Source organism: Lactuca virosa, chromosome 5, assembly GCF_052849685.1.
Source record: "Lactuca virosa cultivar CGN04683 chromosome 5, Lactuca_virosa_CGN04683_v6, whole genome shotgun sequence".
NCBI classification, from domain to species: domain Eukaryota; kingdom Viridiplantae; phylum Streptophyta; class Magnoliopsida; order Asterales; family Asteraceae; genus Lactuca; species Lactuca virosa.
This window is the reverse complement of record NC_136430.1, coordinates 393,054,960-393,081,988: the sequence shown is the minus strand read 5'-3', so window position 1 is coordinate 393,081,988 and position 27,029 is coordinate 393,054,960. Positions and strand designations below refer to the sequence as shown.

General features: G+C 35.6%; 4 protein-coding genes across 30 annotated transcripts; 2 read left to right on the top strand and 2 right to left on the bottom strand.

Moving 5' to 3' along the window:
• Positions 1-330: 330 nt before the first annotated feature.
• LOC145111520 (uncharacterized) lies at positions 331-1,383 on the top strand. Its single transcript, XM_079047789.1, has 3 exons — positions 331-530; positions 867-1,067; positions 1,176-1,383. Exons 1-3 carry the CDS (start codon positions 420-422, stop codon positions 1,209-1,211), a joined length of 348 nt encoding a protein of 115 aa, XP_078903915.1. The 5' UTR covers positions 331-419; the 3' UTR covers positions 1,212-1,383.
• Positions 1,384-5,063: 3,680 nt separating this feature from the next.
• Positions 5,064-6,119, bottom strand: LOC145117825 (PRA1 family protein B4-like). The gene has a single exon (XM_079054171.1). It carries the CDS (start codon positions 5,938-5,940, stop codon positions 5,281-5,283), a length of 660 nt encoding a protein of 219 aa, XP_078910297.1. The 5' UTR covers positions 5,941-6,119; the 3' UTR covers positions 5,064-5,280.
• A 5,545-nt stretch (positions 6,120-11,664) lies between these two features.
• Positions 11,665-15,616, bottom strand: LOC145117823 (short-chain dehydrogenase TIC 32, chloroplastic-like). 27 transcript variants are annotated; one of them, XM_079054168.1, is made up of 10 exons: positions 15,113-15,616; positions 14,624-14,981; positions 13,886-14,527; positions 13,611-13,758; positions 13,429-13,534; positions 13,101-13,211; positions 12,814-12,901; positions 12,578-12,709; positions 12,318-12,426; positions 11,665-12,178 (listed from the first exon to the last, which is right to left on the bottom strand). In XM_079054168.1, the coding sequence occupies exons 3-6, from the start codon at positions 13,888-13,890 to the stop codon at positions 13,150-13,152; spliced, it is 321 nt and encodes a 106-aa protein (XP_078910294.1). In that variant the 5' UTR covers positions 13,891-14,527; positions 14,624-14,981; positions 15,113-15,616; the 3' UTR covers positions 11,665-12,178; positions 12,318-12,426; positions 12,578-12,709; positions 12,814-12,901; positions 13,101-13,149. The 27 variants fall into 27 exon arrangements, 18 of the variants coding, with proteins under 18 accessions (XP_078910294.1, XP_078910288.1, XP_078910291.1 ...); XM_079054162.1 differs by having other exon boundaries at positions 12,967-13,211; positions 15,113-15,615; XM_079054165.1 differs by having other exon boundaries at positions 13,022-13,211; positions 15,113-15,615.
• Positions 15,617-17,843: 2,227 nt separating this feature from the next.
• Positions 17,844-20,988, top strand: LOC145117822 (putative leucine-rich repeat receptor-like protein kinase IMK3). Its single transcript, XM_079054151.1, has 2 exons — positions 17,844-20,107; positions 20,201-20,988. Exons 1-2 carry the CDS (start codon positions 18,280-18,282, stop codon positions 20,824-20,826), a joined length of 2,454 nt encoding a protein of 817 aa, XP_078910277.1. The 5' UTR covers positions 17,844-18,279; the 3' UTR covers positions 20,827-20,988.
• Positions 20,989-27,029: the final 6,041 nt, after the last annotated feature.

The following is a 27,029-nucleotide window of genomic DNA, read 5'->3' as shown; positions in this document are numbered from 1 at the left end:
TACAAAAGAAATTAAAAAAAAATCAATTAAAAGAATTAATGTACAATAATTTAATAAAATTAAAAAGAAAAATTACAGAAATGGTCAGTTGTGTAAAAAGATAAAACTGAGAAATGGTTCCTAAGGATAAATGAGTCATTTTCAAAAATTTAACAGTCAAGCTGTTAAACTTAACAAGATATGGACCAAAACCACAAAATAGATACATGTTTTGCTAATAAACTTTATTTTGGACAAGAAAGTAATAAACCACGGGACTATTTGCAATTTTGTCTTTAATAAATGTAGGAGGGCAAAATAGGAATAGTGGATGAAGTTGGGGTGGGTGGTGAACAGAGTTTCTATAGGGATATCATACCTTTGGAGGGTTTTTACTTTTTGGCATTTGTGAATTAAACGAGAGAAAATCGTAATCAGAGATGCCGTGCCTGAATCTGTCAACAAATGTCAGCTTGGAGGGCGTTGATACCTCCGCCATCCTCTCCGAAGCCACCTCCACCGTCGCCGAACTCATCGGCAAACCCAAAGCCGTACGTACCTCTCTCTCTCTCTGTATGTGTGTGTGCGTGTTCTCTGTGCTTACTTCAAATCTGAAGGTTACTTGATGAGTTGATGTTATTATAGCTTCAAAAATTACCCAAGGAAAAGAAAACCCCTTTCAATATTCAAACCTTGGGCCTTGACATGCTTTTACTAGAGTTTAATGTTTCAGTGTTTATGAGTGACTTTTAATTTCCTTGGGTAGAAACGAATTAAGCACCGGTTATGGCAACATCACTTGGAAATTGATTGCATAGTTAAGCAAGGTAATTTGGTATTGAGTGAAAGCATTGATGTAATTGTTTTGAAACTTGTGTTGTGGGCAGTATGTGATGATCGTTCTGAAGGGATCTGTGCCGATGGCTTTTGGTGGTAGCGAGCAGCCAGCGGCGTATGGTGAGCTGGTGTCCATCGGAGGTCTGAATCCCGATGTAAACAAGAAAATAAGTGCTGCAGTTGCTGAGATTCTTAGCTCCAAGCTCTCTGTTCCCAAATCACGATTCTTCCTCAAATTTTTCGACTCAGATGTAACCTATATTATATCTATCTATCTATCTCTTCTGTTTTCTTATTGATATGAAATGTAGTGTGTTCTCATTTTGTTTGTTTGTTTGTGTTTTGATCTGATTTGACAGAGGTCTTTCTTTGGATGGAATGGATCAACCTTCTAGGCTATGGTGCTATGTGTATGTTTATGGGTTGGTTGGTTGGATCACAGATGAAGCATCAAAATCGAACTTATTAGTATGGGACTATGGATATCATATCATATTATTATTACTAGTGTTTGAAATGTCAAAACATTGAAAGCTTATAATCCAAGCACTTTCTCTTAATGCCTCATATCGATGATGTTTGTCTGGGTTAGTTTATGGGTAGCAGATGTGTTGTTTCAGCTGCTGTTATATGTATATTGGGAAAGATTTACCCGCCCACATCACATATACTGTCATAAATCCATGTTAAAAGATGAATTATCGATTGATCCTTTGGTACCTTAGCCATGGGAACTTCCTCTTTCCTGTAAATGCTAAGGGAGACCCCAATAGAAAGATTTTCATCATTCTCAAAACTTTAACTGAAGAGTTTTGTTAAAAAGACAGAAAAACAATCTATAGAAGTTTGAAGTTACAAGACGACAACTTTAAATTTTCAATATTTGATTTTCAGCTTGTTTTACTCTTACCAAAAGGCTAAACAGCAAACCAGTCCAATATAACAAATGATTAATATCATAAGGTGTTCAGAAAACACGAATGAACTAGAAAAATAGATATTATCAAAATGCAAGATATTATTGTAACTTTTGCACCTAAAATATCATAGTCGTTCTTAGAGATGCACATACAGGTTTTTCAAAAAGTATCACCCCTGTTTGGAAACCTATTTGTCGCTATGATGAAAAAATGGTTTGGAAATATAGGACCAGTTTACAAGTTGATTGACAACCTGATTAAGAAAACTGGTTTGAAAAACCGATATTTTCGTTGTATTGTGTTTTGCTAGACTGAATTTCAGTGTTGATCCAGATCAAGATCGTTGACTCGTTTAAGTTGGTTAAAATGGTATTGTTTTAATTTTAACTAGAAAAGATTCTGCAGCGTTGCCGGGGTCGGAAGGTATTGCTTTGTAAAGTAAAGTAGCATGTTGGTTGCTTTTTGTCCGTTAATGTGAGGGTAATTTGGTCTTTTCAGGTAGTAGGGACTGAATTTGTCACCATGGGTAAACCATATGGACCATTTATGTAATTTTGGCGGTGGTGGTGGTGGTGGTGATGACAGGTGGGTTTATGGAATTGGGTGGGTAAACCACAGGGACCAATCATGTAATTTTGTCTAACAATAATAATAATAATGATGAGGGACCATTTCTGCCAAAAGACTAAATATTAATAATATGTAATAAAAAGCGAGAGTTATGAAAAATTCAAACCAAAGTGAAAGGGTTGTTTGTGAACAAAAGCATAAAGATGAAGGGTCAATGTTGTAAGTTGGAGGACCAAAATTGACAAAAAAGGTACCACTTTACTGTTAAAATCTTTCATAACTTTAATATATATATATATATATATATATATATATATATATATATATATATATATATATATAATAATTTTCTTTTTTTTAATATTTTTTAGCATCCAAGATCATTTCAGGGGACAAAGGTTTGCTTTGATGGGAAACCAAACCTTTAGGACCTATGAGCAACAATTTGAAGATCATAAACACATAGAAGAAGATAGTGGTGCTCCACGGTAGAGGTGTGTATGGGGCGGTTTGGTTTGGTTATTGGTCAAAACCGAACCATAACCATTACAATTGGTTAATGTATTTCGATAACCATTGGGTAGCGGTTAATATTGGTTATGGTTAATGGTTTTAGTAGGTTATGGTTATGGTTGATGGTTAATATCGGTTAACCAAAATGGTCCAAGATGACATAAAAATAAAAATATTTTTCTATAAAAATTGAAAAACACAAAGTGTACTTATAAAAAATGGATGATTGTGTATATATAATTGTATTGATAGAATATTACTTATCCTATCTAACTCTAAATAATTGCCCTTGAAAATTTCAATTCCTAATATAATTACATACCATATATTGAATATTATATTATATTAAACCATCATTAATATTATTGGTTCGGTTTATAATGGTTCGGTTTTTTATTAAAACCATAACCGAACCATATGTATTCGGTTAATCAAAATTAGAAACCGAACCATATCTTTTAGTAATGGTTCGGTTATATCGGTTAATTTGGTTATGGTTCGGTTTTTCGGTTAATATGCTCACACCTACTCCACGGGTCGAGTGGCACATCTCATGGCATAAACCCATAAATTATTTGAGTTCTTCATGAAGAACATGGACACAAACACACACATGAACACACACTAATTTCAAGAATCGATTTCATAACATAGGCGTCTAGAACAAAAGATTTTCAAGAACTGATGAATAACTCGGATTTGCAGATCTGATGAAGATTTTCGAGAACCCATTTCATCTGGATGTTCGATTTGCAGAAGTACTCGGATTTCTTGTGTGTGAGCGCTAAAAAAACCCATATGTATGTGAGTATGTCTGATTTCTTGTATATGTGTGATGTGTTTGTACATATGCATGTGTTGGAAGAACAATCCCATAAAAAGATGAAGAACACAAACACACTCTCATAAATCATTTATGTGTGTTTGTTTTATGGATGAACATGATTTTTGGGTTCATCATAATTTATGAGTCCATCATGATTTCTGATGAAGATTACATGAAACGGGTTCTGATTTTATCACAATTCTTTGTCTCATTATGTATGTGTGTTCTTAATCTGAAAATCAAAATATGAATGTGATGTGTTTTCTAAATCTAAAAATTAAAACCTTGGTTGTGTGTGTTACAACTTGGCGGAAAAAACATTGTTGGCCGGAGAAGATACTGAAGGGCTTCACCGGAACTGAAAAAATACGATCTCTGATAGCAGGCCATAAGGATGTTTTTTTGAACACTTCAGCATGTTCAATGACAAAATATGGCTAAAACAAAAAACTCTGAATATGTACAAATCAAAAATATATTACCCTTTTAAGTCATTATTCATTAATTTAAACCATTTTTCTAATATCTAAAAGACGGGGATTTTTAAAAGGAAAAAAACCTAACCAGTTGCATCCAACCCGGCAGATAAGTTTTTAACCGAATCAGTTTGTATAAAACTGGTTTTATCCTAAAGCAGCTTTTTTTTCAAAACCGGGTTTTTGGTGTTTTTTGTGCATCCCGCAGCCATTGATAGCCCGATTTGCAGGTTGTTTGGCCACATATACCATCCATGGTCAAAACAAAGTTCTCCTCCAAGTTCACCACCCATCACCTCCTCACAACACCACCATTCACCACCTCCAGCAACTCAAAAAATCAATTTAAAAATAAAACTCTGGAAAAAATTCAATGAATGAACCCTGACCTAAAACTCCATGAAAATCCAATTTCAAATACAACTCAAAAAATCAATAACCCTGAACAGAAAAATCCAACTTCAAAAATCAAGAAAAAAAACAATGCACAAACCTCTAACACGATAATATTGAATATGCAACAAACCAAAGAAAAGCAAAATATTGGAATCGATTGCTTATTCCACAAGAATAATCCAAACTAAATTAAAATCCGTTTTGAAAAAATTGAATTACAATTCAATTTACATCGATTTTCACAATATGGTTCCTTCAAGAGTTAACAAATGTTAGTAGATTTTTTAGACCATTCAATCCGAAAATACAAAATATTAGTATTTGGCTTTGGTTGAAACCAAATAACCAATTATCTGATACATACTATTCAATACATATTAATAATAAAATAAATATACGTGGAAATACGTGTTGATAATTCTGAAGCTAATAAATCTAAAAAGAGTAATCAGACAAATGTTCTCAATCAAAATATTTTATCAGTCATTTCCAATGCAAGCATATGGCTGTTCAAGTTCAATTAGAATGGGATACGACTTACCAGCATGACAAAAATTGAAAATGTAGATCAAAATATCATGTTTATAACAAAAGTAAGTAAAATACACATCAAAAATATAAACCGAATTGGTAATCAACTAGACACAAATTTTATGAACCATGACTCAGTGCTGCACAATCTAATATTCGATCATAATACAGTTAATCTTTTCAAACTGACAAAACAAAGCATAGTTTGGATCAAACCGATTTAGGGATCGACTCAGACACGAGCAGCAGCAACCACTGGTGCGGCAGAAACGGCCGCACTGGAGGCGGCGCCGCTAAGGAACGAGAGAAATCCGGTGGAAGCACCAGGCTCTTGTTCATCAAGGAATAGATCTTCTGGAGTCCTGAAAGCACCATGAGCAAAAACAACCGCCGTTCCAAGAAGCAACGCGGAGATCAGTACAGATCCGACACTTGTGAGAAAGATCACGACGATGCTCGAGATAATCAACAGGCCTAGGGTTTCACGCTCGGAGAATGTACGACCGAAGATCACCAACGGCGGATCGGAGGGACGGAAGAGGTAGAGGAAGAGCCAGGCGGCGAGGAGGCCGACGAGGATGATCAGAGAGAAAGGATTTGTGAGGAGAGAGAACCCGAGGACAGCGGCGATGATGGTGATATAGTTAACGCGGAAGTAGGAATAGTTCTTTCGGATCCGGCCAGCGGCGTCGGTTATGGAGTCAGGTTTGGAGAACGCTGATCGGTCGACGAGTTCAGACCATGGACGGCGACTGGAGAGTCCAGATCGGACGTTTTCGGTGACGGTGTTGATAAAAGCACGGACTGCAGGGGTGGAAACGGGCGCCTGGGATTCACCGGTGGAAATGGTCTGTTGGTTTGAGATGGGAAGGATCGCCGGTGATGAAGCCATTGTAGCCGGAGATTTAGAAGGAGAATTTGTTGCCGAAGATCTGGAGAGATGATTTTGGTTGTAGACGTATGGATTTCTTGGTTTAAGGTGTTGAAGAGGGTTTGGAGTCGGTGGATCTGATCTCAAGAATTTGATTGTGTATAAAAATTGTACGTAACGCGTTAGAGAGGCTGTTTGGTATTGCTTTTAAAACATCTTTTGGTTTTTAACTTTTCCAAAAAGTTGAAAAACATCCAAAAAGATGTTTGGCTATCGAAAAGATCCTTTAAAAATAACTTTTTGTATTGGAAGAAAAGAAAGTGTTTTAAAAGTCACAAATCCTATCTTTTTGTGACTTTTGAGACTTTTAACCTAAAAGTTAACTTTTATACCAAAAGCAAATAAAAACACTTTTTAAAGATTTTTTTTTGGAAAAAGTTACTAAACAAGAAGTCCTTTTACAAAAAGGACTTTTAGCCTTAAAAAGTTTTCCCAAACACCCCCAGAGAATAGCGATAACATTGATAATGTTATATGACATATTACCTTTTTTATTTTTGGATTAAACGCGTATTTGTGAACAAAGTTTTATGTATTTTATGTATAATAAAAATTTACAACCAATTTATAGGAATATATCGAAATGACATTGTAACCTTATATTGATACACTAGGTGGATTGAGTATAAAAAAAGTTTGATTGAGTATAAAAAAAGGGTCCAAGTCCTGTCGGTATCCGGTGTTGCCCTCCCTCCTTGAGGTTGAGGGTCCAAGTCCCGTCGTGGACATAGGTGAATTTAAGGTGTAGTTTAGGAGTATGTTAAATTTGTCGTTTCAAAAAAAATAAAAAAATAAAAAAACTATAAAAATGACAAGTGGATAGTAAATAATTCAAAAAATCTAGAAAATGACAAGTGTCAAAATAAATGAGAAGATGATATGTGGCAAAATTATTCTTATTTATTAGGGTAGATATCAGGGTAGATTTAGGTTAAATTGTAAAAAAAATCATTATATTACCACAAAATTTCAATTCTGACATTAATTTTTTTCGCAATTATGTCATTATATTTAAAATTTTATTGTAATATCACCAAATGATCGGTTTTACCTGTTTTCCCGGTAACCATTTTTCCCGAATTACAATAAAGCCGCTATGTTTACCAAAATTACGATTTTGACACTTTGTTTTTTTTTCTCAGTTATGTCATTATATTTATAATTTTGCTGCAATATTAACCAAGTGATTGTTATCATCTATCTAGCACGTTAACAAACAAATCACATGACAATATTGTGACGTGGAAGGCACATCACACCTCTATTGTCGCGACGCATTGTTGATTGGGTGTTATTTTGATTTTTGATAGTTCAGGGATCGGTCAGTCAGTAGCCAGAGATTTATCCGCGGGATTCAGCAGTGCGAGGTGAGTTTCCTCACTATGTTTAACGGGTCGGATCGAAGACACCAATGTCGGCCCATGGTTTGCTATGTAGAGTGTTAGATGTCTGTGTGACTCTGCATGTGTATGTGTTTGTATGCTTACAGGGCGGGGCCCGATGGTTATTTTGTATGCTAGTATCAGGTTATGCATATATGATTTGTATGTGCACGGGGCCCGATGATTATGCAGTATGCTACTATCTTTGTGATTTTTACATGTGTTTGAATGTTATATGATTATATGGTTATATGTTTAGTAGGCGGGACCCGTTATGCGAGTGTGGGTTGTATTTCAGTGGGGGCGTTATGCGAGTGTGGTCGGGTCCCGTATCTCAGTGGGCGGGGCCCGTTATGTGATAAGTTATGTATGGTATGTGGTATCTTGGGGAACTCACCAAGCTTTGTGTTTACGGTTTCAGTTTGAGTTTCAGGTACTTCGGTTTTCAAACGGAAGGGCTCGGGATGATTGCAGAGCACACACCACATGTTTTTGCATTATGTGATTTACTCTGATTGGATGATGTTTTGATAAATCTTGATTACCTTGGTTTTGTGGAAATGATATGTATTAACGATTTATTTATTTAAAAATGAAAATTTTTATGGTATTGACTTTGGGACGTTACACAAAGCAGTATAACCTCAACCCAACACAATATGTCAACATATGCAACAGATAAATATAACACAGAACCAACAAATACAGATAATCATATGAATCTACTAATCATCCACAAACTAACATAATACTATCCTAACCAGGATAAATAATCTAGTGGGCCCACATTGGTGCCTTCAACCCACGGTACAGTGAGAAGAACTCACCTCACAGTCTGACGAATAGCTGAACAACACATTGCTCCAAATATTGGCTCTACAGGTCACATATTCAACAGATAGAGACTAAGGCTTCACTATAGCCCAAAATACCCTTAAGTCGACCTTGGTCAACCTTGGTCAAAGTCAAAGTCAACGGTCAAGGTTAAAAAGTCAATATTTCTTCCCAGCGTAGTATGCCCTACGTACCAAGAGAGTATGCCTAGCGTACTCTGATGTTGACCAAAAACGGGGCGTTGACCGCGTACACGCAGCGTACCACCAGGTACGCCCAACGTACGCAGCCCAGTCCCAAAACTCCATTAAGAGCTTATTTCATTAAGCCCTTACGTCTAAAACTCATATCCAAGCCCAACATGATATCCTAAGTCATAAAGTTTCCAAATTTATGACTTTGCATGGCGATAAAGTGCTAAATGTCTAAAACCCTAAGTTCTTAACCCAATAAGACCATCTAACACATGCATGGGTTACATACAACACTCAAGAACATATTTTTATGCATCACAACACTCTGAAATGTCTAAAAGGACGGATCAAATGACTTAGAGTATCCCATACTCATAATGCCAAGCTAATGGGACCAAAATGTTCACAATTGCATGGCTAACAAGATCTTAAACAAATCATCATCAAGTTCAGAGCTTTTTACCTTAAAATGATGCCAAATGGTGATGAGATTCTGGATCTAAGGTGTCTCACTCTTCCAAGGTGGTCCTCTCTTCTTCTCCTTCCTTCTAAATCACCAAAAGTACCCACAAAAGCTCAGGAACACTCTCAAGGAGGATCAGGGCTCTAGAGGGACGAAATGACAAGTGGAGGCTAAAGAGTGAATGAGAAATGAAGAGTTAATGATGTTTATATGTGGACCAAACCCTAAAAATTAGGGTTTGAGGATCCTTCACGTACACCATGTGTATGCGATCTACGCCCAACGTACTAAGTTCCGCCCAAGTACGCCCAACGTACGCCTAACGTACTAAGTTTTTGGCCAAAATCACCAAAATGCCATTATGGTCCATTTTTGCAATTTTTCTCATGCACAAGGGTCAAAATGCAATATTCCTTCATACATAGGGTTAAAATTGAAAATACCTCATCTTCGGGATGTTATTATATATATATATATATATATATATATATATATATATATATATATATATATATATATATAAGATATAGATCCGGTGAGAAATTTTTTTTTTGTAGGGAGTTAAGACGTTTTTTTTGTACATATTTTTTTGACGAATAAAATAAATGAATCACTAGATGAATAAAAAATAACATGATTCACAAAAAAAAATCTCAAAAAAACATCTCGATGATTTATTTATACAATGATTTTTTTGTTGTTCACTAAAATTGTCATAAAAATGAATTTTTTCTTAATTTACTTAAAAATGAATCATGAAGATGTTTTTTTAAAAAAAATTTCTTGTGAATCATCTTACAAATGAATCATCTATTGATTCACTTTGTTTGTTCGCTAAAAAAACTTCTTACCTTTCTACCAAAATTTTCCTTCTTATTTGATCTTGATTATATATATATATATATATATATATATATATATATATATATATATATATATATATATATATATATATATATATATATATATATATATAAAAGCAAGGTGGACTAGCTAAAGAAAAAAAAAAACTAAGATGAATTTATCGGGAGTACATGTCCTTATATCTAATTTTATTGTTTTTATTAGTTTGGTTTATATAACTTGTCTTATATGCTAAGTGAATATTATATGCATTATATAATCATTTTATAAAACATATTTGTAAAGTATATTACTCATTTGAGTAACTTTGGTTTACTGGAAAAAAATTGTATCCTTCATGTGCATACATTTTAGGATGAGAAACTATGGGTGTCATACATAATATCCATACAAGTTTTGGACATTTTGGAATGAGTAGATATCTAGATAACCCTCATTATGTACATGTGAGGCTATATACCCCTTATGTGGTGGTTCACAATATGCTTATTAAGGGTCAATAATGTAACTTGTAAACTATACTACCATGAATTCGAACCACATTTGTGAGCTTGGACTCCTAAAATGGATTTTGTAAATTTGGATATATGCATATTGCATATTTGATATTATTGGTTGAACTATCTCATTTGTTGGATTTTTTATGATAATATTTGTCTAATCATTTTAGCGTAATTTGAATGGGAAATTAATTTTTGAATATATGGACCATAAATCATTGGTTTGACTTATGGGTTAATAAAACTTTGAATTTGAATTTATAGGTTAATAAACCTCTTGATTTTGACTTTGACAAAGTCATTGACTATCACTGTTGGTTTTGACTTTGGCTTTTGGGTCTTAGAACCCTTGGATCGAGAATATTGATCCTTTAGTGTTGCTTTATTGATGTCAATTGATTTTGAGGGTTTGAATCGAGTATCATCATCATTACTCTAAATGAGTCAACCTCGGATATTCTAACAACCAATTTCATCATCTAACTTATTTTGACATGTGCTCATATTGAAGATTTATAGACTTGGCTTAGCAAGGACAATTTGAAGACCACAGTTTGTATGGTTAAACTTAAACTTTGGTTTGATATTTTATTGATACGACCAAAGTTTAAATTAAAACGAAAACTTTTTTTTTTGATAATTTAGGACCTTTATTTATGTAATTTGATCTCTAAAACTTTTGAAATTCAAAATATAGGTTTCAAAATGGTGTTTTAAACTACCCTAGTATTGATTGTTTAAAACTTATTCGACTTAATTGATTGATTAATCATAAATTAAAGTCATTCAACTAATTATTCATTACAAATTAAGAGTTTTTTTTTAAACTTGTGGTATTTAGTGATTATGATATTCTTGGTTAATATAGAGGTGTATATGGTCGAGTTGTTGGGGCTTAAAAATGAGATAAAAAAAAACAAAGACCTAAAAACACATTCGTATATTTGCTAACTTCCCTTACGCCTAGTTTCCGAGTTGTAGCAGAGAAAAGAAAAGAAGGGAAAAGAAAGTAAGGAGAGAAAAGAAGAGAAAGGAAAGGAAAATAAATTTGTCGTTCCCGAGTTGGACAGAAGTGGAAGGAAAATTAAACATTTTGTTCTTTCTCTCCAAATCCTTCCAAATCGGCATGAAAGTTAGGAAGGAAAGTGATCATTCCATTTCCTTCCACTTCCTTCCTTTTCCTTCATTTAATGAAACTCTGGAACACCAATTTCTTTTACTTTCTTCTCATTTCCACCAATTTCTTTTATTTTCTCTCGTTAAGTTGAACTCGGGAACAGGGTGTTAAGATTTCATGTAATAGTTCCATTATTTGCTAACTTCCATCAATATTATATTTTTATAGGCACTTGTGTGTTCATAGGTTGAAAGGGAGAAATTGATAGAACTTTTATTTTTTGCAAGAAGTTAAATGTTATCTAATCTATGAAAATACATATTGTAGTGTATTTAAGAATAAAATGGGGTCTTGCTTTGTTTTATTCATGCAATCTATATTTTTTTTTCATGTTAGTTAATATAAACTAGGTGGGGAACCCCCGTGTTGCGGGGGTCGGATGCTACAATTTTTTCGGTTGTTTGTTCTTTGTAAATGTTATTTGATCAACTATTTGTTTATTTGATCAATCAGGTGGTCAACAATTTGATTCAACATTTGGGTTTAACCCTCCCCATCTGGTTAGATAGTGCACTCTGCATAGACCCTTTGATACTTATACATGTAGAAACAGTAAGGACATGCTGTCCAAAATGTAGGCGACTCATCCACATTCTCAGCTTCAGCTTCTGCTTCTGTTTCTGTTTCCACCTCCTTTACACCATTGTCACTATTAACCTGATTAGGAGACTGAACAGGACCAGCATTTTGTTCTACCCATCCTTCTTGTTGTTGGGGCTGCAATGGAGGTTGCTATTTCTGATGTGGCTGATGTGGCTGTGACAGAGGTGATGCTTGTGGCCAAGCTATAAATTGAATGTAATAGAAAGAGAAAGTAAAATGAACATCAAAATGGAAGAAATTTTGTAAATTGATTAACAAAATACCCACCAAAGCAACTTGGGGGTTTGTATTGGGAAATAAATGTATGTTATAGCCCATTACCTCCACCAATATGTCTATTCATCAAAGCAGCAACAATTCTCCATCCTTCTTGGCCAACTGGTTGCATTGGAAGTATGTGTATTGGTCCAAGCATTTAATCAAACGCCTACTGTGCATAAAAAACACATAATTTAATGACAAAATATTAAGAAGTCTAGCAAAAAGTCCTGCAAAAAGGTAGATTGGTACATAAAATCTTCCAAATTGAAGGATCACATATACATGAAACTAATAATGATGGTAAAAGAAAGAAGAGTTACCTCTGAAAAGTACCCTGCTAGTAATTTCTCAGAAAAAAACCTTTTTTCTTTAACAACAGTCTTATGAACACTTAATTTGACAGTAAACCCCTGTCAGCTCTTTAAAACCACCTTTAAACCATATGTTCTTATCTAAACATTCATGTATTGCCCAGAAATAAACATAAAGTATATTAGTTTTCGCTGATGTATGATAATAGGGTTAAGCTTCAGAAATATATGATAAAGATTCTAACATTTGATGAAAGAAATGCAGATTGATAACACGGACAAACACGTGACATATCATGTCCATCCAAACAGATTTCCAAATGGTTACATACCCTGTTAAACCCAAATGTTGAATCAAATTGTTGACCATATATGTTATTGCTTTAATTGAAGCTTACAAACTCATATGTGTTATTGCTTTTATTGAAGCCTGTAGAGTCAGAGATCCCAAACCTGAAATTGTTGACAATTTGGAGAAAGATGGTTCGAGTAGTCAGAATGCCAAATCCAGATACAGGGCGTAAAATCAAACCTGGGGACACAATTCGAGTACAGGCTGTGTAGCTGCGCGGGAAGCACAGTCACCAAAAATACTTGCTACTCATCCCAGATGCAATGCCAAGTAGAATGTAGTTGCCGCTCCCTGTGAAAATATAAATAACAACAAATTATCATGTCATATAAAAATATAAAATCAACTCTTTTAACTTTCAATTTTCTCAAACAATCAACTGATGCACAATTTTAAGCACCAATTTTCCAAACACGTTATTAGCTCCGGCATCAATACCCACAAAAATAACTATTTATACATAAATTCATTATATATTAAAAAATTGATCCAAGTGTAGTTATGTCACCTCTAAAAAAGCTGTGATGGCGGAAGATATTAGTGGGAATTGCTCCGGGATGAACCGAGTTTGCAGTTATAGGGTGCTTCATCTTCATCTTTGTGCTTCTGAAACCCTAATTCTCATTATCAATCATTATACTATACCAATTTTTAACTTGGAGAAACAGGTAATCGGTTAATATATAGTACCTTTAAGTGACGTGAAAGATAATTAGAATGAAGAAAATTGGCTAACTTTGATGGAAGGAGAACCCAGATGCCCTTCTTCAAAACCAAAAGATGATGCAGTGAAGTCAGTGGGATATACCTGGTGGATCTGTCGTGTATTTCGGCATATCTATACAGCAAGAGGGCTACCAATTTTTATAAAATTGAAAAAAAAAAAAGTAAAAATTGGTCAAATGGGCATTCAATATGATCACATCACGAACCACAAACTCCATGTTTGCTAAAAAATTACTTACCCCATCCCACCAAGAGGAACCCCTTGGCTTTGAAAAGATCAATGGGTGCTCTGTTGGTTATTTACTTTAGAACCAAAAGAATCTAGCTTGATGACCTTTGAATAAACAAATAACATCTAAAAGCCACTTTCTTGAGTTCAAAAGATGGAAACAAAGAGATATAAGAAACAAATGATAAAAAAAAGGCATGAGCTTTACAGAGAATTGATTGGCCATTACAGAAGAAGTCTCACATATATTTGCAAAAAAGCACAAGCGAAAAACATTTATATGATATATTTATGAAGTCAAACCATTTAAGAAAAAAATGTGTTAAATTGATTGACATGTGAGTGCCTATATCAATTAAATGTATGCTCACATGCATCAAATCATCTAAACATGTAAGCTCACGATATGTATAGATGAAGCTTGAAAATCACATAACGAGGACAAAATTGCTGAAAAAAGAGAAACCCTAAAACGAAGGCTAACTTGCAAGATTGAACCTATGTTGGATAGATTTGATAACCAAAAAAGAAAAAGAGTGATAGTAATGAAATTGGAAAATTGGACCTTGAATAACCTTGGTCAGGGTTGTCGTCGGCCTCACCATTTGTAGCGCACACGCCCAAGACACTGATGGTAGAAAATGTCAATCCCCTGGAATTTGAATCGAATCTTTAGTAGAGTAGAAGTTAGGTTTTCACATGGATGCTTGTTTAATTCGAAAAAAATATCAAAAATCTGCATACGTACCTTCAAAATCGAAGGCAAGCAGGAATGTACCCTTAAATTGGAGAAAGGTTTTCTTCAGTTGGAAGTGATGCAAGGGGTTTAGGAACGAAAGCTTGAGGCGGAGAGGGAAGCAACTTAACAACTTCTAATCAGAAGAAGAATCGCAGGAAGAATATATATGAACGCGAGTTGATGGTCTGTGGAAACCGGATAAACCATCGACAACCGGTGAAGATGGCAGCCGACATCCATCTCGCTAAAAATCCACACTTCGGAACCCAAATCGGAGGTATGGGACAGAACCCTTCCGTTCCTTACTCTAAATAACACCACCACCGCCACTGCCGCTTGCTGATTGCTTCGTTCTCTTGTTTCTGTCCTGGAGGCGACAAATTAGAAGGGTGGATAAAGAAGTAATCGAGACTTGAGCGTAAATAATATCTCGGCGGTTAGTGATTGACCGATTAAAACAACAAAGTAGCAGGGAGAATTTTTTAGAACACGACATACTTGAAGTGTCGACTACGATCCGCAACCGGCCAAGACCAATACAGGTCGGGGATGGTGGTAGGGTTTAGGAGTTCTGGTGAAGAAGCGGACGACCGAACGGAGCAGGCAACAAAGGTTTGATGCAATATTTGACAAAGAAGTGTGCTCTGTTTCCCATTGAAACGTAACCGAATAGAAAAACCTCGGCCCCTTGACGATTTGACAAAAGGAGCTCTCGTAGGTGGGTGGGTGTAGCGACTGTTGTGAGGAAGGGTGCGCGAACGGTGGATTAAATCGCTTCCGAGTTCCGATTTCTGAGGCCCAAATAGAAACCCATATCCGACCACTGTGCTCTTCTTCAACTCATCGTCCTCTCAAATCATCATGCGCTGAAACAAAAAATATCATGGAGAGGGTGACCAAAAAATCCCAAATACAGAAGGCGGTGAAGAAGACTGGCTGAATTTCTTATGGATAAGGAACGGTGGAAGGAAGAAACTGGAAGGATCGATCCCATCCCTATCTTTACACCTCTATTAATAATTTAAGGGACCAAATTGCCAATATACCAAACTTTAGTGCCAAAAATCTGAACCACTAAAAATATGAAAACTTATGGGCTATTTTTGCCAAAAAATCAGGATGTTCATGTTCAATGAGTTGGTGGTCTTTAATATATATATATATATATATATATATATATATATATATATATATATATATATATATATATATATATATAAGAATTACAATTAGTTATGTTCAAAGAGATTTTTTGGGTTTGATTTTGTGAATTTATATAAAAGTCAAGGTACATTGTTATTTGACGATAAGAAGAGAAAATTATGAAATATAATGGTTGAAATGTGATTAGTATGTGTGGGGCGTTCATCGTATATGATGTAAGATAAATATTTATCTAAAATCATATTAACCACATATGTGTATCTAATGAAATCTTTAAATCCAATTTCTCTTTACATCTGACGATGGTCACGAAGATAAATATAAAAAACCACAACAATACATTTATTTCTCATTAGTAACATTTGTCATATTATTGGTATGTCGTATTTTCTATTGTATTTATAGATGTTGTTAATTCATGTAAACTTGTTTTCTTGTGTTTTAACATTATATGGTCCATACATATAAATACAATACATAGATACTATTGGATGTGTTGTTGATGTTGGTTAAATTAACATGTTGATAATATTATAATTATATAAAATAGGTTATTATGATATTTTGTTTGATTTTATGATGATAACTTTATAACTATAGATGATATGTATTGTGATGATATATTTATAATTAATTGTGCATATGTAGATTATATCTAATGTTTTCATGTTGTTATATGATATGTCAAATATTATTTACCAAATATTTGTATTTATATGCAATAGTCGAGCATACATGTAGTTATTATATAAATGATTAAATAGTTTTTATTTATTAAGTTTGACATAAACCAAATCCATAAAGAAGCCCTTCCAAAAGTAGTTTTTTTGTAACTTTGAAGTTATTTCAACATATTACACAAAAAATAGTAAAACCACATGGACTATTTTGGCATTTTTCTCCAAAAAAAAATTCCAACACCCGAGTAAAACTATTCATCATTGTTTTCATAAACATATACAAGAAGATAGAATTCACAAATGAATATGATTTGGTGATACACAAACCTAACTTTTTTTCGATTTGGACCATTTTCAAAACTGGATTAAATTTTGGTCTACGGAAGTCAAAATAGATTTTTTCCACGATGGTTGAAATGTAATTAGAAAGTGTTTATGGAACATCATGGATAATAATACAAAAGATGAAAATTGGTCTTAAGAAACCTCCAAAACTTTGTATCAACAACAATTTGAAAAAATAATGGACCGAAACGACATATTTATACTATATGAAAGTTGTTTTTGTTTTGGTAGGTTTAAAAATTGGTTTCTAATCTGGCTTTTTAAACCGATTTCACCAAAACCAACTCCAACCTTTCGTATGCCAAACTGACCACAAACTGCAAGACTGGCTTCAAACCGTTTTTTGTGTCCCTCTAATATGATCGACATCTTTTGATGCAACCCAAATAAGGTCCCGTTTGATAGTTTCTGTCTGGAAAAATGTTATCTGGTAAAGTGTTGTCTAGGAAAGTTTTTTGACTGAGAAAGAAACCATGCTGTTTGATTGTACATCTGATTGACTGTGCTGAATGATGAAAAAAAAAGTAATAATTCAATAAAAAATAAATTTTAAAAAAGTTATTTAAAAAAAATTAATAATCCAAGAAAGAAAGAAAGAGGCCGGGTTTGGTGCATAATTGTCTTTCCAGCCCATTCAGCAAGAAAGATATGATTTTGGAGCTTTCTGGGAAAGACATATCTTACCGGGAAAGACCATTTTTTTCTGCAAATCAAACAGTCTTTCCGGTCCATTCAGCCAGAAAGATCTGTTTGAACCTGAAAAAATGCGTATCAAACGGGACCTAAGTTAAAATGACACAAATTTGATACATTTCTTGGATTTGTTTTATTTTATTAAAAAAAAAACGGTTTAGCGGGTTCTAATACGAAGTGGAAATAAATGTCAATTTATGTAGATGTAGATTTTGAGAAAACATTACACTTTTTTATGAAAATGATTGATAGGGATACAAGACTACAAGTTGAAGAACAAAGGCATAACGTGAGTGAGGGCTACAAAGAATATAGCCGTTGGAGACGGTCAAAGCATCTGTATATGGTGCATGTGCGGTGCTACCATAATTTCTCACTAGCCGTTGCCCCCTTCACCCTCAACGTAAACCCAGGACTTCTTCTGAAAATGGCATCTTCTGCCCCTTTTGTCTTCGATCTCCTCTAAAACCCTAAAATAATACTCGCATCACCTCTTTCACCTACACTCTCTCTATTAAATATCCACCTCTTTCGTTGCTCAGTTTTTCATCAATTCTCTCTCACCTTCTCTCTCTGTTTCTTATCTGGGCTTGGAAGATTGATATCTAAAATAGTTTGATTTATCACAAATCGAAGACAACTGCGTTCATCTTTTTAATCATTAATACCCAGTTTTTTTTTATCAATCTATTTTAGTATCAGTCTGAAGAAAAAAGGAAACATTTTCAAACAAAGAAGGGATTTTGGCTTTGATTTTACCAAGTGTTTGTTTTCTGATTTTCGATGTTTCTCTGCATGGAAACTCGAAAGGGCTCATTGAGTCATTTTCGCAAACACTTGGACTACATAAACGAGCTAAAATCCGTTTGTTTCAACAGGAATTCAGCCAACATTAGTGCACTCTTTTTGCTTACTCTTCTTATTCTCTCTTCTCATCTCGTTTCAGGTAAGTCGTCCGATGAAGTGGTAGCCGTCACACTTTCAGATTATTCAGCTCTCCAATCCATCAAACAAGATCTCGTTGATTTCAGAGGAGTCTTGAGGACCTGGAAAGACAGAAATGGCGTTTGTTCAGGTGGATGGGTAGGCATCAAGTGTGATCAAGGTCAAGTCATCGCGATACAGCTTCCATGGAAGGGATTAGGCGGCACGATCTCGTCAAAACTGGGAAATCTCCAATCACTCCGAAGAATCAGCCTCCATGACAACTTATTAACAGGCCCTATTCCGCAATCTCTATGGCTATTACCAAATCTACGAGGCGCTTATCTCTTCAACAATCGGCTTTCAGGTTCAATCCCACAATCTATTGCTCGATCACCATCGTTGCAGAATCTCGATTTGAGCAACAATAAGCTCAATGGTTCCATCCCTCACATTTTCTCGAATTCCAGTAAAATTTACAGATTTAACCTCAGTTACAATGCCTTTTCTGGCTCCATACCATCGAGTTTTACCCTTTTGCCTTCACTCACATTCCTAGCTCTCGAACACAACAATCTTTCGGGTTCCATTCCTGAAGCCTGGAGCTCTGGTCAACTCACATCTTTGACTCTCGATCATAATTTTCTCACTGGAAAGATTCCAACTTCATTGAGTAAGATGGTTGATCTCGAAAAGATTAATCTTGGCCATAATCACATTGATGGGATTATACCAAATGAACTTGCTAATCTCTCTAAGCTTCAAATCTTGGATTTGTCAAACAACGCCATTAATGGAAGCTTTCCTTCTTTTACTTCTTCTAATCTTTCGGTTCTGATATTGGATAACAACAGATTGAATGGTCCAATTCCTGATACCATTGGAAACCTTTCTTTTCTCACCAAACTCAGCTTATCCCACAACAGTTTCAATGGCGGAATCCCTAAATCCGTTGATAATTTAAAGAAACTTGACTCTTTGAATCTTTCTTACAACTCTCTTTCCGGGGCAGTTCCTTCTTCACTTTCAAAGAAATTCAATTCAAGTTCTTTCGTGGGTAATCTCCAGTTATGTGGATACAGCATTTCCACACAATGCCCTTCTTCCACCATTTCACCTTCTCCATCTTCTCCACTTGTTCTTCCTTCAAACAAAAACAAAAAAGGCCGAAAACTTAGCACAAAAGATATCATCCTCATAGCAGCAGGAGCCCTTTTGCTTGTTTTGCTTCTCTTATGCTGCTCACTTCTCTGTTGCCTAATCCGAAAGAAAGCAGCAAGATCCAAATCCAAGAAGGGCAAAACCGACATTTCAATGCCAGTAACAGTTCCATCCGGGGGTGAAGTAGTTGAAACAGGTGAAACCGGGGGCAAACTGGTCCATTTTTCAGGCGCTTTTGTGTTCACTGCTGATGATTTGTTATGTGCAACTGCTGAAATAATGGGAAAGAGTACATATGGAACATCTTATAAGGCCACATTAGAAGATGGTAATATGGTTGCTGTTAAAAGATTAAGAGAAAAAGTCACCAAAGCACAGAAAGAATTTGAGAGTGAAGTTTCTGAGCTTGGAAAGATTCGACATGCAAATGTATTGGCCCTTAGAGCATATTATATGGGACCTAAAGGAGAGAAGCTTCTTGTGTTTGATTACATGCCACGTGGCAGTCTTGCTTCCTTCCTCCATGGTATGTTGCTTATTGACATAACCTTTAATCCAAATTGTGATATAATCATGAATATCTTCTAATCGATGTTTATATTTGAATCTATTGTTACAGCTCGTGGGCCTGAAAGTGTGATAAACTGGTCAACAAGATTGAACATAATCGTGGGTATAACAAAAGGCCTTGTGTTCCTCCATAGCCAAGAGAACATAATCCATGGAAACCTAACTTCAAGCAACGTGTTACTCGATGAACAGACAAACCCCGCAATTGCAGATGTGGGTTTATCGAGATTGATGACAAACGCAGCCAACACAAACGTGATTGCAACCGCCGGAACCCTAGGTTACAGAGCGCCGGAGCTTTCAAAGCTGAAGAAATCAAACACGAAAACCGATGTGTACAGTTTGGGTGTGATTATGTTGGAGATGTTGACCGGAAAATCTCCCAGCGAAGCAACAGATGGACTGGATTTGCCTCAGTGGGTGGCGTCGATTGTGAAGGAAGAGTGGACGAATGAAGTTTTTGATTTGGAACTTATGGGGGATCCGGCGAATGTTGGAGGTGATGAGTTGTTAAGTACTTTGAAATTGGCTATGCACTGTGTGGATCCTTCGCCGGAGGAAAGGCCGGAAGCAAAACAAGTTCTCGAAAAGCTTGAGGAAATTAAACCGGAGGTTGGTCAGACTTCTGATGATGCTGCTGTGGAGGTCGCCGGAGTTGCATCAAAAAGTGAATGAAGGATAGAGACGGTGGACATTGGACAAGAAGCATTATTCTTTTGTAAGATATATACGTATATGATTGATTGATTGTTTAAGTTATAAAGTGTGTAGATACATTGAATTCGTTGATTCTTTTCGTAACAATAAACATCATTCAGTTTGAATGTTTTTTCAACATATCCCCTTAATTACTTTATTCATTACACTAAATTCTTTTCTCTTACATCAATTATGTAAACCGCTAGTTTCATATGAATCTACCAGCTAAGCATAACAATGTGAATCTACCAGATAAGCATAAGAGAATCTAAAGTTCCTTAACCGTTCAGAAGCTTTTGATTCGTTCATAGATCATTCAAAGGCTCTATGTATCAGACACGTTGAATGCTAACTGATTCAGAAAAAAGATCTATATATGTGTGTTGGGAACCGATCAAGTGGAATGCACAATATGGAAAATCTATGATGCTTAGGATGGATAGCGTCGAAAACAATCTATTTAGTAGAAGATTTGTTTCGGATGCTATCCCTCCTGAGCTTCATGGACTTCTTCCACACACAAAGATGATAAATTGATATGAAAACAAAGATGATATGAGGTGAGACTGATGATAAAGAAACAAAGTTATGTATTTATAGATGCCAATGGGAGGAACCTAATGAACATGTTATGTATTCCACTCTTTGACCCTATGCCATCATACAAAATTATTTCCTTCTCAGTTTCATGCTTTGTGTATACCCACATAATTTATACAAGGTAATATAATACAAATTGTTCGAGTAGTTATATGTGAGTTCAAGATACAATAAATAATCAAATTTACGTGTTTTAGCATGGTTAATTTGTGTAAAACATTTTCATTATCAATACAATAAATAATAAATTTTAGATGTTACAACCAATCAACATAACTTTTGATTATTTAATAATGGTTTTAAATAGGAGTCGTATATCTTATATTCTTATACATAAAGTTAGTATCTTGGTTTATATTTATATTCTTATAAATAAAGTTAGTATCTTGGTTTATATTTTGGAGTAAGATATTGTGTGATGGATAATGAGGGTCAATCATGTTGTCATGGTAGACAACGCTGTAGGAGAAGTTTGGTGAGAGCAATTGTTAAGCATGTTTCTGACAATTGGGTATTATTATTAGATTTTGTGAGATTTTGTTAATAAATGTTATATACGGAAAAAAATTGTGTATACCAACTTTGTGTGAGATAGATAACATGTAAAAAGGAATTAATATTTCGTAAATGGTGTGTTCGGTAAAACTAGCCGGTAGCGGGTATCTGGTAGCATTTTGCTAAACACTACGTGAGGTAGCTTTTAGATTTGGAGTGTTTTGTTTAACCTAAACGCTAGAAGCTTGTATTGTCAAAGAAAGTTTTTTGTTCAAAACGGAACATTTTGTCAAATGCTAGAAGTTAGAAGCTCCCAAACGCTCTCAACCGCTTCATGCAGAACACGCCCAAAGTGTGCAAAGTGATAGACCATACGTCATATCTATATGGATGCAAACTTTGTGATGCAAGTCAGTTTGATGATTCTATCTTAAAAAATGAACCGGTTAATGATCCGTTTCAAAATCGATTTTTATGAACCTTTAGTTAGTAAATAATAGGAAATTAGGATATTTTTTCCCGTCGTTCGTTGTAACGGCGCAAATCCGTTTTATAAGTTGAATTTTGATGATTGTATTGATAAAAGTTCGATATTGTTGCATTTGTTAGTTGACAAATATACACAGTCAATACTATTGGCTCCAGTATATACCGTCGAATGAAAACGTATTATATGTGACAAATTCATACATATGAAACATACATAAAAATAAGCACGATAACGTAAAGTAACTAGAAGTTATACCGATACGTACATAAAAATAAGTAAGTGAGTTTTTTCTAATTAATAAACGGAAATCCAAATAATCAAAAACGCATTATATATGACACGACCCATACATAGGAAACATACATAAAAATAAGCACGAAATGGATCTCAGTCTAATAAGCGTCCGGGAATCCGCTCTGCATAAGATGAACAAGTGCTAGGTCAGAAAACCATATTGAGGGTTAGACCCCGATATAGCTCTCTGATGCCTAAGTTGGATTGCAAATCTTAGTGTTGCCTTAATGATATATATATATATATATACGGTATTTTTTTACCTTACCTTGTTCCTTCATGGATATCATATCTTTGGGGTATTTATAGGCCACTCGTTGTTAGAAAGGTTTATAGTTTTGTCTGGTCCTTCATCTATTATCTGGTCTGTAGACAACCACGTCTCTTGTCCCTTTCTTGTTATTTTATTGTTACGTACCATCTATTTTGCATGTTTTTTGGGATATGGTTCCGAGACTTGTGTACGGTTTATTCAAATTTAGATTCGTTCGTGACAGGTTGTGGTGTTTTCATTGTCTAATTGGTAAGTACCGGGTCGGTAATGGATTCTCTCGGACTACCGCTTTGGTACACCATTAAACACCCTAGTCTAAAGAGTGAAAGAATATTGCCAAAATATGTTTTCTGTTCAGACTTGAAGATCTGCCTTGGGTACCGAAACGTCCGTCGCATGGGGCACATTAAATGATTGCGCCGTCGGAAGTCATTTCTCTTGCTTTGATTAGATTTCCCGTAATAAATGTTTTAACCGGTCTCTCTTGTTATTTAGCGGATAAGCCTGGTTTGTTTAGAAGCTTCTTTATCTTTTATCCTCCTTTTGACTCTCACATTATGACTGTCATGGGTGATGACATGTCGATAGTTGTGTCCGAAGTGGACAGTTATATGCTTGATTAATACACGCAGGTATATCACTTGTCTCCCATACTTGGTTTCCAAATTCAATCTTCGTCGTCATCTGTTCTTGATGCCCCGCTTGGTAAGGTTGGGTTTTATCTTAGGCATCTTGTTTGCGGTTTAAGGTTACCTCCGTCTTCCTTCTTTTTGGAAGTTCTTTGTTTTTATAAAGTTCATCTCATACAACTGTGCCCTAACGAAGTATCGAAGGTGCTTACTTTTGAAGTTTTTGGTGTTGCTCACGAAATACCACTCGATGTTACTTTGTTTCGCTACTTTTATCAACTGAAGAGATATGGTGATTGGTATTCTTTTAGTAGTCGTCATTTCCCTCTCTCTCCCGATTTATCTCGCTCCAATGGTAACTGGAAGAGTAGGTTTTGTTGGGTAGATGTGCACAACTTATGTCTTCCTTTCACTCCCTGTTATGTCCGGCTTGGAGATGATTTAGTATCTTTGTTTGATGATTTGCTTTCATTCGTACCCTTGTTTTCCCATTTCTGCGTAAAAAGTTTGTTCTTATCGGAAGTTGTACTCACTTTGTGTCGTATAATCCCCTTTTGGAAAGCTCGATGTCAACTTCCAGTGTTATCTGTGTGTCGTGTAGGTTTGTCTAACTATTGTATCTTTTTACTGGATTTGGTATAATTTCTTCTTTCCTTTGTCTTATGTAATCTCCTAATATAAATGCCGCCTTCGGACGTTTTCTCTTTGCTCATTTATTGTTGTATATGGAAGTAAATGATCCTTTCAGTTGACGTCATATCTGGCTGGTGACATTTCTCCTGAATCTATTGTGATGTATGATGTAATTCCGGACCGAGATGTGGACCCAGTGATTGTGGTTCTTGAATCTCCTATTAGACTTATGGGGTTTGGACCGGATGCTTTTTCTGTTGATCAACTTATGGAGACTTCTTGTCCTTTGATTGGTCCTTTGCACGATGGTTTCTCCAACTCATTGGAAGGTGTGTCCACAAATGTTTTCTCTCCTAGTCGGAAGTGTAAGCAACTTCTCACGCCTTATCAGTTTGAGCAACTTTTACGTGAAGTTTCCCAAGTGAGCCCTCGATGTGCATCCCTTCTGTCTTTGGGTCATACCGCTCCTAAATCGGCTGGTATGTAAACACTTTCCTTTCTTTGTAGGTATCAGGTGTCATATGCGCGTATATCTGTGTTTTTGGCTTCGTTATGGTAGTTTTTGTATTGCTAATGTCATTTTCCTGGTTTATGTAGATAGGTTCCCTTCTTGCATTATGTTTGAGGAAGAATTGGACGAGGCATATCGTTTTATAGCCCATGCTGAAAACATCATTTCTACCGTGCTCAGGCAATATCTTAAGTTTTTTGATGGGTTGTTGACCTTAAGGGATCGGTTTTTAGTTGTCGATGTGAATCTACGGGTTGCCAAGGGTATGAATCTTGCGAGTGAAGAGATGTTGGTGAAGTCGAGGAAATGTATGCCGACCTATCTATTCGTCATCGTGACGTTGTGGCCAAGGTTGCCTTGCTAGAAAATCAGAAGTCTCTTGTTCAAGATAAATATGAAACTTGTCTTTAGGAGAATGATGTACTTCATGCTTAGCTTGTCCCTAAATCCTAATGGTGTTGTAGGTGTGGATCGGTTATGCTCTCCTGTTGGTTTTTTAGCAAGCATAAACTTTGTGTATTGCTTATGTGCCTAACCGATTCCTGTCCAGTAATTGGTATTTTTTTTGGACAATAGTGTTTTGTTTGTATGAAGTGTCATTGTGTTGTGTGATTGTTATCGTTAATGGTTGTTGTTAGTGGAAATCTTTAATTTGGTGATGGATTTGGATGAGTACAAACTTTGTGGTTAACTAGTTGGATTATGTACCTCATAAATGTATTTTTGGGTCGGAAGGGTAGAATATGTCGGAGTATTGATATTCGTCGTATTCATGGATGTAGTCTGCAAGCCAAGCTACATGTTTATAAAGAGTAAGTGTATTTTTTTGGCTAAGCAGGTAGCCTATGTCGGAGTAATGATACTCGACATATGCATGGATGTAGTCGGTTGGCCGAGCTACATGTTTTATAAATAATAATTGTATTCTTTGGCTAAGCAGGTAGCCTGTGTCAGAGTAATGATACTCCGCATATGCATGGTTGTAGTTGGCTGGCCGAGCTACATGCTTTATAAAGAATAAGTGTATTCTTCGGCTAAGCGGGTAGCTTGTGTCAGAGTAATGATACTCGACATATGCATGGATGTAGTCGGCTGGCCGAGCTACATGTTTTATAAAGAATAATTGTATTCTTTGGCTAAGTGGGTAGTCTGTGTCAGAGTAATGATACTCGACGTATACATGGATGTAGTCGTCTGGCCAAGATACATGTTTTATAAAGAATAAGTGTTTTCTTTGGCTAAGCGGGTAGCTTGTGTCGGAGTATACTCGACATATGCATGGATGTAGTCGGTTACCCGAGCTACATGTTTTATACTACATGTTTTATAAAGAATAAGTGTATTCTTTGGCTAAGTGGGTAGCATGTGTCAGAGTAATGATACTCAACATATGCATGGATGCAGTCAGTTGGTCGAGCTACATATTTTATAAAGAATAAGTGTATTCTTTGCCTAAGCGGGTAACATGTGTCGGAGTAATGATACTCGACATGGATGTAGTCGGCTGGCCAAGCTACATGTTTTATAAAGAATAAGTGTATTCTTTGGCTAAGCAGGTAGCCTGTGTCGGAGTAATCTCGACATATGCATGGATGTAGTCGGCTGACCGAGCTACATGTTTTATAATGAATAAGTGTATTATTTGGCTAAGTGGATAGCATGTTTAGGAGTAAAGATACTTGACATATGCATGGATGTAGTCGGTTGACCGAGCTACATGTTTTATAAAGAATAATTGTATTCTTTGGCTAATCGGGTAGCCTGTTTCAAAGTGATAATACTTGACATATGCATAGATGTAGTCGGCTAGCCGAGCTACATGTTTTATAAAGAATAAGTGTATTCTTTTGCAAAGTGAGTAGTTTGTGCCAGAGTAATGATACCCGACATATTCATAGATGTAGCCAACCATTCATGGATGTAGTCGGTTGGCCGAGCTACATGTTTTATAAAGAATAATTGTATTCTTTGGCTAAACGGGTAGTCTGTGTCGGAGTAATGATACTCGACATATGCATGGATGTAGTCGGTTGGACGACCTACATGTTTTATAAAGAATAAGTGTATTATTTGGCTAAGCGGGTAGCATGTGTCAGAGTAATGATACTCGACATATGCATGGATGTAGTCGGCTGGCCTAGCTACATGTTTTATAAAGAATAAGTGTATTCTTTGGCTAAGCGGGTAGCTTGTGTCGGAGTAATGATACTCGACATATGCATGGATGTATTTGGTTGGCTGAGCTACATGCTT

Excerpts from the sequence above, each read along its gene's own strand:
- LOC145117825 (XM_079054171.1), bottom strand. The coding sequence starts at position 5,940 with ATGGCTTCATCACCGGCGATCCTTCCCATCTCAAACCAACAGACCATT.
- LOC145111520 (XM_079047789.1), top strand. The coding sequence starts at position 420 with ATGCCGTGCCTGAATCTGTCAACAAATGTCAGCTTGGAGGGCGTTGAT. Across the intron at positions 531-866 it reads TCATCGGCAAACCCAAAGCC|TATGTGATGATCGTTCTGAA; the intron begins GTACGTACCTCT and ends TGTTGTGGGCAG. Across the intron at positions 1,068-1,175 it reads TCAAATTTTTCGACTCAGAT|AGGTCTTTCTTTGGATGGAA; the intron begins GTAACCTATATT and ends CTGATTTGACAG.
- LOC145117823 (XM_079054167.1), bottom strand. Across the intron at positions 13,535-13,610 it reads ATCTTTCACGTCACTTAAAG|GGTTTCAGAAGCACAAAGAT; the intron begins GTACTATATATT and ends AATGAGAATTAG. Across the intron at positions 13,212-13,428 it reads CCATCACAGCTTTTTTAGAG|GGAGCGGCAACTACATTCTA; the intron begins GTGACATAACTA and ends ATATTTTCACAG.
- LOC145117822 (XM_079054151.1), top strand. The coding sequence starts at position 18,280 with ATGTTTCTCTGCATGGAAACTCGAAAGGGCTCATTGAGTCATTTTCGC. Across the intron at positions 20,108-20,200 it reads TCTTGCTTCCTTCCTCCATG|CTCGTGGGCCTGAAAGTGTG; the intron begins GTATGTTGCTTA and ends CTATTGTTACAG.